Genomic DNA, 9,252 nt, shown 5'->3' on the forward strand with positions numbered 1-9,252 from the left:
CTCCAATCTAGGGTTTTAGACCAGGATTAAAATAAGTTCAGTGACTGACTAACAGTTGTCAGTGAATCTTTATTTAGATAATTGATCTTTGTCAAATTAGCTTTGGCAAATGGGCCAGTTAGCATGGAGTCCTCCCAGACAGCTCTGCTCCAGATGTCTGTCTATCTGACAATGGAGGAAAGCCTGGTGAGCAGTGCTAAGGAAGGCACTTGGGGGCAGAGCTGACCCAGTGAATGAAGCCATCACCATGACAGTGGAAGTCCTTCCCTACCACCCTGGGTGCTGGAGACCCTGCCTGGCTGCTTGTGCTGCTGGCTAAAGTAATGGAGTCAGGGAAGACTTCCTGCAGGAAGTGGCACACACTGGGCTGGGCTTTAACACGGGCTTTAAATGTCCCTGGACAAGGAACATTTGGGCAAGGGGAAATGGGCAAAGGGGCACTCTACCCAGAGGGACAAGACCCAGCAAAGACAAGGCTGTGGTTCTCTTGCCCAATGGCTATTGGATAATTTCAACTCTTCTAGGAATTGCAGGAAATGAGGGCAGGAAGGGAGATGGGCCTTGTCTGCTGGCCCAGCCTCTGTGGGTGGTGGGGAACTCTTGAGGGTTTCAGAGCAGAGAGCGGTTTGATGTGGTCTGAACACTGAGTGGTTTGTGGAAGAAGTGGGTCTGGACTGGTTGTGGTTGGGGTCTCCCTCCTGATGACTTTTTTTTTAAAAGATTATTTATGCATACAAGAAATGGGGTACAGGCCAGAGTTGTGGGGGTAAGAGGATATACCAGAGACAGAGTGGGGAACACGACAGGCAGATTGACTGAAATATACGCTGAAGGAGCAGCGGGCAAGACAGGAGAAGTCTGCTGCACCACGTGGGTCAAGCTCCCTGGCCAGGGATCGAACTTATGCTGCCGTGGCTGTGGCTAGCTTCATAGCACTGTGCTTTAATCTGTTGGGCCACTAAGGAGGACCCTCCCATCAACTCTTGAGGGCTGTGGTGCATTTCTTTCTTCTCCCTGCTTGTGTGAGCTCTAGGTGACTTATGGGTGCCCCTCAGCTGGTCCTCCTCTGCTTCTCATACTCACTCTGCTGTGTCCTGTCCTCCCAACCTGTCTGGGGATCCCCAATACTGGTGGGAGTCCTGGAGCCCTTGCTCAGTTCCCTGGGCTTCCCGGCTGTTTGATAGAGGAAGCCCTGGGGTTTCCTGAGGTAGTGTGGGTCACCTCCCTGGTCGGGAAAGGAACTAATGATGCAGTGGCCGCGATAGCTTCATAGTGCTGTGCTCCCCTGTTGCGCCACCCGGACGGGCCCTCTTCAGAGCTCTCTACGTGTGGGTCTTTTTCTAATCTATGTGCACAAGTCAAACCACCCGGTCTTCCCCACCACTGTGGGAGGTGGTGCTGCTATTACCACACAATCTGAGGACGCTGAGGCTCAGAGAGGTTGAGTAATGTGCCCAAGTATACAGCTTACACTTGGCCACCAGACTGGCTGCAGAACCCCAGCTCGCATGGGAGCGAAGGGGGTCTGCAGCTCCGCCTCCCCCCTCGTTGCCCTAGATCAAAATGGACTCACAGATGACGAAGCAGGCGCTGAACGAGATTGAGACGAGGCACAATGAGATCATCAAACTGGAAACCAGCATCCGCGAACTGCACGACATGTTTGTGGACATGGCCATGCTGGTGGAGAGCCAGGTACTGCCACTGACCCCACTCGGGGCGCCCCCAAGGTCCCAGGCCCCCTCCCAACCCAGCCCCCAACCCTCCCATTGCGCACCTCCTGCAGGGGGAGATGATCGACCGCATTGAGTACAACGTGGAACACTCCGTGGACTATGTGGAACGAGCCGTGTCCGATACCAAGAAAGCTGTGAAATATCAGAGCAAGGCCCGGAGGGTGAGCGAGGGGTGGGTTTGTGGGGACCGCTGGGCCAGGGCCAGTGGGGGGGCTGGGCTCAGGCCAGGGTCGAGGCGAGTGATGAACTCTCCTGAGAGGTCTAATCTCTGGCTCTGACCTCTTGCTTTTTCTGTTCTCTCTCCCCTTTTCTTTTTCCACATACCCTCTTTCTCCATTTCCCCCACCTGTCTGTCTGTCTCACTGTCTTAACTCTCTCTCTCTCTGTTCTCTGTCTCCTCCTCCTTCCCCGCCACCCTTCCTGCCTGCAGAAGAAAATCATGATCATCATTTGCTGTGTGGTGCTGGGGGTGGTCTTGGCGTCATCCATTGGGGGGACGCTGGGCTTGTAGGCCCCCCACCCCTACTCCCCGAACCCTCCCCCACCACATTGGGAGCAATACCCCCACCATCCTTTTCACTCCATCCCCTGCTCCAGGCTCATTCCCAAGACAGACCCAGGCAGCCCCCCCTTTTTCTCCCCACCCGACCTTGGAGTCCCTGTCCTCACCCTGCCATGGACCACCCTGCCCACGCACGTAGATAGCAGCAGGCGTGATTACACATGCACACCAACATGCATGCCGCCGGCACATGCTCGAGACGTGTGGACACCCCAGCGTGTTGTGCGTGTGCGTGTGTGTGTACAAAGCACCCAGTCACCTTTTTACCCCCCACCTTGAGTCTGTGTGTCTTCTGAGCTTCGTCCCCGTCACTGGGGTTTTGTGTAGACTGTCACCAGACATAATACAGCAGCCCAAGCCCTGCTGTCTCCTGTGAACAGGTGTGGTGTGTGTGTGTGTGTGTGTGTGTGTGTAAGCACGCACACACAGATCTGCACTTTGTGTACATGGAATTTTGTCTTTGTGTGCTTGAGTCTGATGCAACCACACGTCCTCTACTGATGCCCACCCCCTCCCGGTGTCTGCTGTGGGTTTCTACAGACACCCCACGGTAGCCCAGACACACATAGGCCACAGCAGACACCACAGTGTGATGCAGAGCAAACCCTCCTAGCTCAGCCGCCCCGGGGCTGGTGTGTGTGTGTGTGTGTGTGTGTGTGTGTGTGTGAGCCTGTGGCAGGTACCAAGGTGAGTCCAGTGCACATTTATGAACAGCCTACTGTCCTGTCTGCCATGTGCAGTCCCCCACCAGTGACATGAGGGGCGTGTGTGTGCATGCACCCGTCTCTCAGACGTGCCTGAAGGGTCGCTGGAAGGTCATCACTCAGTCAGAACCTTCCATAACATGCACTGGACACCTGTTTTGGGTGGGCACGGACACCTGTACTTCTCTGCTATCTAGAACGTGGATGCGCTGTGTGTGTGCCGCGTATAGAGGCTTTCTCCAGTGTTCCTGCCCCTGGGTCGGCTGCACACGTGTTTATCCATAAGGATGGTGCCCCATGTGCGTTTGTTTATGCAGATTTATTTGCCCCCTTCTGCTCCCCCCAGAGCTGCTGCCAACCTGAAGTGCGGCCACACTGCTAACACCAACATTGTGCAAACGGAGCTTCCTGCTCCACACATGCCCACATGCTTGTCTTTCTCTGTGCCTGCCAGAGGCTAGACCTGCGCGTGAAGCCTGGGACTCGGTGTGCGCAGACCCGGGGAGGGGGCACACGTGGCGTGCACACACCCTGGCACACAGCCTGCTGGGGGGTTGCGTGTGGGAAATGTTGCGGATGCGGCAAAGGTCAGGAGCCGCCCCAGGCAGACAGAAAATCAGAGCTTTCCATCCTTTCACACCTTTACCTTGGAACTGGGAGAGGCTCCCACGTGATGCCCTCGGCTCGGCCTCAGGGGCCTTGGCTTTGGGTGGCTGTTGACTTCAGATGTGCTGGAGTGACCTCTGGGGTGGCCGAGTCCCGGGACCCACCGCCTGGACACATCTTGAGCTGTCACACTGGCAGTAGCTGCCCTCACCCAGGCTGAGACTGACGCTGGGACACGGGCCCCGGCTTCCGATGGTGAGCAACGGCCCCCCACTGTGTAGGCAGCCCAGGCACAGGTGGATTTTGGTGCCAGGTGGGAAGAATATGAGCAAAGGCCGATGTGAGAAGCCCCCAGCCCCTTCGTGGGGGACACACGTATACAGGATTTTACAAAGTAAGTACAGGAATGGAGTGCCCCGCCCTGGGGTTGGACCTGTGCACGGGCGAAGGACCAGTATGTGCGTGCGTGAAGATCCCATCCCAGAGTCCCAGTTCATGTGCGGCGTGTGGCTGTGTGTGTGTGCCTGTGTGTGTGAGGGAACACAGATGTTACCTGAAACACAACACCCTTCCCCCCCACCCAGCTCAGCAGACTGCCACTGCCCTACCTGGCTGTTTGGGTCCTGCCTGTGTGTGGCCCTATGTGTAACCCCTGGGGGACTGTACTGAGGAGGGGAGCCGGCCTGTCCATTCCCAGAATGCCCTTTTGCAGGACAGGAAGCTTGCCCCTTGTCTGACTACAGCCCTCCTGCTCCCATCTCAGGCTTCTTTGGGGACTTCAGGCCCCGGTTCCTCCACCCCTCACCCCTCCCACCTTTTCCTTCCTACCACCCAGCCAGGACACCCTTTCAGCCCAGGTGTTTCCGGAATCCCCACAGCCTGGGGCCCCAAGGAGAAGGGTGGAGCCATGGCTGGAGGATGCTACTACTTCCTTGAGTGGTATCAGGCCTTTAACTGCCCATCTCTCTGGGCCTCACTCGGACCCCTAGGGGCCAGCTTTCTACAAGTCCCACATCCTACGATGTGTTTGCTTGTTGGCTGCCATGTCTGTATGCGTTCTGGAGTCTTGCTGGGGGCTGGTGTCTCTTGCATGTTCTTGGACAAGTGTGTGCTGCCCACTCACCATGCACCTCCAGCTGTCCAGCCCCTGTGCGCCCTGTGGGTGGTCCTGGGCCTGGCCAGGCTTGCTGCTTCCCCTCCCCCTCTCTCCAGAGCCCTGCCTCTCACGAAGCACACTGCGTGTTCATCCCATGTGCCTGTGGGTCGATGCACGCTCTTGCCACGCCGCGAGCGTGTGTACATGATGTGTTCTATGCATTCACCCTGCCCGCCCCAGCCCGCCCTGCAGGACAAGATGGGTGGCTCCTGGCTTCCTTCCTCTCCCACCCCCTGCCCACTGTGCAGCCGTGTGCGTTGGCGTGTGTTTCCGTGTCGCTGGCGTGTCACGTGATGTAGCCGTGTTTGCTGACATGAGACCCTGCCCCTTCTGTTTCTCCGTTGGGTTCTGGAGCTCTCTCCCTCTCCTCCCTGGAGGGGACAGGACTCCTGGGGCCTGGCTGGGGGCCCAGAGCCAGGCCACCCACTCTTGTTAGCCCTCAGAGTCCCATTTCTCTCTATTGGTGACCAAGTTGCAAATGGATAAAACACAGGAAAATTCTGCCCCGCCCCCAGCCCTGCATGTCCTGTCCCCAGAGCCCCCCACCCCACCCCGGGCCGGGTTGGGCCCCATGGGACGGGAGAAATAGCAACCAATCCAACAGCGGGCGTGCAGTGTGCTCAGTTCCTTCTGTCCCCGCGAGGGACAGCGCCGTGGGGAGAGGGCGGGACTGGACAGACACAGGTGTGGGTAAGGCGCTTTATTCCAGGGCTTGTCAGGTCCAGTGTTCACTGGACATCCTCAGACGAAGACCCAACGATACTGTAGGTACAGAATTTGGACAGAGGAGCGGGAAGAAATGAAAATATCTGGACTTCCTTAGCCTTCATTGAGAATTAAATGTCTAAAGGTGATGTTTTTAAATAACGGGACTGTGACTCCTCCAAAGGAGACAAAGGTGTTGGAAGTGGTCACAAAGCACCTTCGCTTGGAATCCAGGCTCGGGATCATGCCTGGCAGACAGCAGGCTGGCAAGAAGCCTGCGTAGTCTGTCTACTCCCTGTCTGAAAGACCAGAAGTGGGACAGGAGAACATCAGGGGATTCAGACCCTGGCCAGACAGTCCTCAGGCCTGGTTGAGACTGAAGACATTGTACTCCAAAACCCTGTCCTAAAACTTTGAGGCATCAGGACCCAGATTCAGTGCTAAGGATTTAAAAAGGGGGGAACTCAAGGACAGTCAGTCAGCTCCAGATTCCTGCCTCCACTAGAATATGACCCTCCCTGCCCATCCTGGCTCGAGCACTCAGGACCTGGACGGATGTGCCACGCTGGCTGACTCCATGGCCTGCACCCAGTGGATGGTGCGGGTCCGGCTCTCCTCCCACGAGAACAGAGGCTTGTAGCCAAAGTGGCGCTGGGCCTTGTTGGTGCTAACGGTGAAGGTGGTGTTGGCCATGGCCAGCGTGTAGGGGTTGAGCAGGGGTGCGTAGAGCAGCAGCGGCCGCAGCAGCCACTGCAGCAGGGCATTGAAGACAGCCAGGATCAGCAGCACCCAGTAGGGCAACAGGGGGTGGGTGCCCACCAGCCGCACGCCACAGGGGCCCAGGAACTCCATGTTGAAGTCCTCGTAGCTCAGGTAGGGGGACTGGTCATAGCAGAAGTACACCTGGCCACCTAGCAGGGCCGCTTGCTGCCGCAGCTCCCGGGCCGCCAGCACGTGCATCCAGGCCACGTTGCCTGTGGTGGGGAAGGGCACGTACATCTGAGGGCCCGAGACCACAAGGAGCTACTGTCTCCCGGGCCAGCCCCTCTGGGCCCAAGCAGATGCTGCCCGCCTACTACACACTGGGAAAGACCCCTCTGCAGCCACCTGCCCTCCTGGGCCAGCCCATGTGGATGCTGTTCCTTCTCTTGTTCCCGTGTAGAGGCTACCCCTCTCCCGGGGAGGTGCTGCCCCCTTAACCGCAAGCCTCTCCTCGGCCTCTGACGTGCTTTTATGTCAGCTTTCCCAGCTTGCGTGGATTCTGCTTCCTCTGGGGCTCGTGCAGTGATCAGCACGCAATCACAGCCTACCCGGGCTGGTGTAGGAACCTTTTCTACCCAGGGCACACCCCTCCCCCAGAGCACACGGGGCCGCCTGCCTGACCCAAGCCTCACCCACATAGACCCGGCCATGCTCCACAGAGGCCGGGATGGCCCGGAAGAGCCGACCCCCCAGGCGCAGGCCCTGGTGGTAGAAGTCCCTCATGATCTGGTGGCCTTCACCGTAGATACCAGTGGGACGCAGGGCACATGTCACCAGGGGCAGTCCCCCGCAGACCTGGGGGCAAAAGGCAGGCACTGCTAAGGCCTAGGGGCCAGTGGCCATCCTCAGGGTGGCCTCCAGCTGGAGGCGCCAGAGTAGCAGCCCAGGGAGGGTGCAAAGAAGCAGGGTGAGCCCCAGCTCTGCTCTGACTAGCCGTCCTCCACCTCCCGTCTCGTTTTCTTCCCTCACCTTCCTTCCATTGGCTTCCAGGACCAGCTTCTCGGCTAGGGCCTTGCTGCAAGGATAGGGGTGTTTGTGTACTACTTCATATGGGGTGTCCTCATTGCCCCTAGTGGGAGAGCAGGGAAAATTTTGAAAGTGAAGAAAAGATAGGGCTCTTGAAATACTGGGGGGTGACCTGAACTCACCTGTAGAAGGGGTGGCCTTTGGCATTGGGCCCCAAAGCTTCCATGCTGCTCGTATAGACCAGGTACCGTGTTCCACTCTGTACACAAGCCTCAATCACATTCTGCGTGCCTGGGGGAGGCAAGAGAGTTGTGTCCAAGCCGAAGCTTCTCCCTCTTTCCCCTCCACCCCAAGTATGGGTAAGGGCATGTGGCTTCCTTTCCCAGGCCCAGGGAAAAACAACACTGGTAGGTAGATGAGGGCAGTTTGCTAATGGGCAGAAGTGTCCACAGGGCCAACCTGGCTGGGGCTAGTCACAGGAGAATGACAAAGGTCAAAGTTGAAATGGGGCTGGGGAACAAACAGCCAAGATCTGGTCGTGAGCTAGGGCGCTATCAGTGCATTGTTTGAAAGGTGGGGAGCACCTCACCTTGCACGTTGACCTCATGGATGGTCTCAGGGCTGGCCCTCCCAAACACGTCCACCAGCCCGGCTGTGTGGATGACCACGTGGGCTCCGGCCACAGCCGCTGCCACCTCATGGGCCTGGGTCACATCACCCTGGATGGCAGTTACCTGCACCGGCCCTGGTAGAGGTAGGGGCAGCCAGAGGCCATGTCAGAACTGGGCTCGTCGGTGGACTCCTAGGTTCTGCCTACACCCTTAGGAGCCACATGTTTGCCATGTGACTCATTCAGCCCATCCATGTGGTGAATACAAACAGGCATCATCTTTTCCACCAGAGCCAAGGAAGTCCCCACCCTGCCCTCTACTCCCTTCCCCCACGGTCACCTGTCTTCAGTTCCTCCAGCCAGGGACTCAGGTGCAGGTCAAAGACCCTCAGTTCACAGAGCTGGGGTTCTTGCTGCAGCAGCATTCTCACCACATGTTCCCCCAGGAAGCCACAGCCACCTGTGACCAGGTACACCAGCTTCTGGGCCTCTGCAGGGCCTGCCATGCCCGGCTGGGAAGAGAGACTGGCTCACTTGGGCGGCCTGCTGCCTCCTGCCCAGCACTAACAGCCCACCTGTTCTCCTGGCAGGGGGGTTCTGACCAGTTGGACTGGAGCAGTGACTGAGGCCAGAGGTGTTCCTGGTGGCTGCAGTTGTGGGTGCAGCAGCCAGGCTTCCTCCCCTCTTACCCTGCTGACCAGTTATTGAGAAGGGTGAGGGCTTGAATCAGGGTTTGAGGTAGATGGGAAGGTTCTGGAACAAAAAAGGGTGGGTGGCAAGCAAGGAATTGGAGTGAAAAGTAGAGGCAGGTGGAAAGAGCTGGGCTAAATTACCTACCTGCAGCCACTGTCCCAGGGCACCCGGCACACAAACTGGCCACCAGAGGAGGGGCTTTCAACTCTGGTCACCAGCGGCCAGCCCGTCATCAGCACTCAGCCCCTTCCGCTTGCTCCTCCCTCCTGGCCCATCCCAGAAACAGCACAGTCCAACTTGGCCACCACCCTTTATTCCCTCACTCCTGCCACAGGGCACCCCCTGGTGGCCATTCTGCACTCTGCTGGCACCAGGTTCCAGCAAAGAACTCAGGGGGAAGCTAAAACTTGCTGCTTAGGTAATGAGTGATAAGGGGTTTCCTGGCCGCAGGAAGGAGCAGCAGGCAGGGTGACCTCACTCCCACTGCATGACTCTAGCCCTTTCCTCTGCTGGATTCCCCACGAGGCCAGAAGTCCAGCAGCAGCTGTGGTTCTGAGAAGGGAAAGGAGGCCTGACCTTGGCCCACACTGGCTGGCCTTGGGGAATTTTTGGACCACTGTCCAGCCTATCAGGGAGCCCAGAGTGGCGGCAGCTGAGTCTGCAGGTCTAGGCTGGCCCAAAAGCCCCTCTCAACCCATCCCCAACTTCAGGCCACCCATTTCCCCCTCTTCACTTGCCCCACCTCTGTCTTC

At 57.9% G+C, this 9,252-nt stretch overlaps 2 protein-coding genes across 4 annotated transcripts in view; one reads left to right on the forward strand and one right to left on the reverse strand.

Annotated features, from left to right (window-relative positions):
• Positions 1-4,167, forward strand: part of STX1B (syntaxin 1B) — a 16,539-nt gene extending 12,372 nt beyond the window's left edge. The window contains exons 8-10 of the mRNA XM_004691967.2: positions 1,558-1,695; positions 1,787-1,897; positions 2,167-4,167. Coding sequence (XP_004692024.1) covers positions 1,558-1,695; positions 1,787-1,897; positions 2,167-2,247 — 330 coding nt within the window. The 3' untranslated portion in view covers positions 2,248-4,167. The remainder of the gene's footprint in view (positions 1-1,557; positions 1,696-1,786; positions 1,898-2,166) is intronic.
• A 1,284-nt stretch (positions 4,168-5,451) lies between these two features.
• Positions 5,452-9,252, reverse strand: HSD3B7 (hydroxy-delta-5-steroid dehydrogenase, 3 beta- and steroid delta-isomerase 7). 3 transcript variants are annotated; one of them, XM_012731857.1, is made up of 7 exons: positions 8,645-9,252; positions 8,148-8,319; positions 7,787-7,942; positions 7,380-7,488; positions 7,201-7,300; positions 6,864-7,026; positions 5,452-6,443 (listed from the first exon to the last, which is right to left on the reverse strand). In XM_012731857.1, exons 2-7 carry the CDS (start codon positions 8,311-8,313, stop codon positions 6,010-6,012), a joined length of 1,128 nt encoding a protein of 375 aa, XP_012587311.1. In that variant the 5' UTR covers positions 8,314-8,319; positions 8,645-9,252; the 3' UTR covers positions 5,452-6,009. The 3 variants fall into 3 exon arrangements, with proteins under 3 accessions (XP_012587311.1, XP_012587312.1, XP_004692025.1); XM_012731858.1 differs by lacking the exon at positions 7,787-7,942; XM_004691968.2 differs by lacking the exon at positions 6,864-7,026 and having other exon boundaries at positions 6,039-6,443.

Source organism: Condylura cristata, unplaced genomic scaffold, assembly GCF_000260355.1.
Source record: "Condylura cristata isolate star-nosed mole 26May11 unplaced genomic scaffold, ConCri1.0 scaffold00032, whole genome shotgun sequence".
Taxonomy (NCBI): domain Eukaryota; kingdom Metazoa; phylum Chordata; class Mammalia; order Eulipotyphla; family Talpidae; genus Condylura; species Condylura cristata.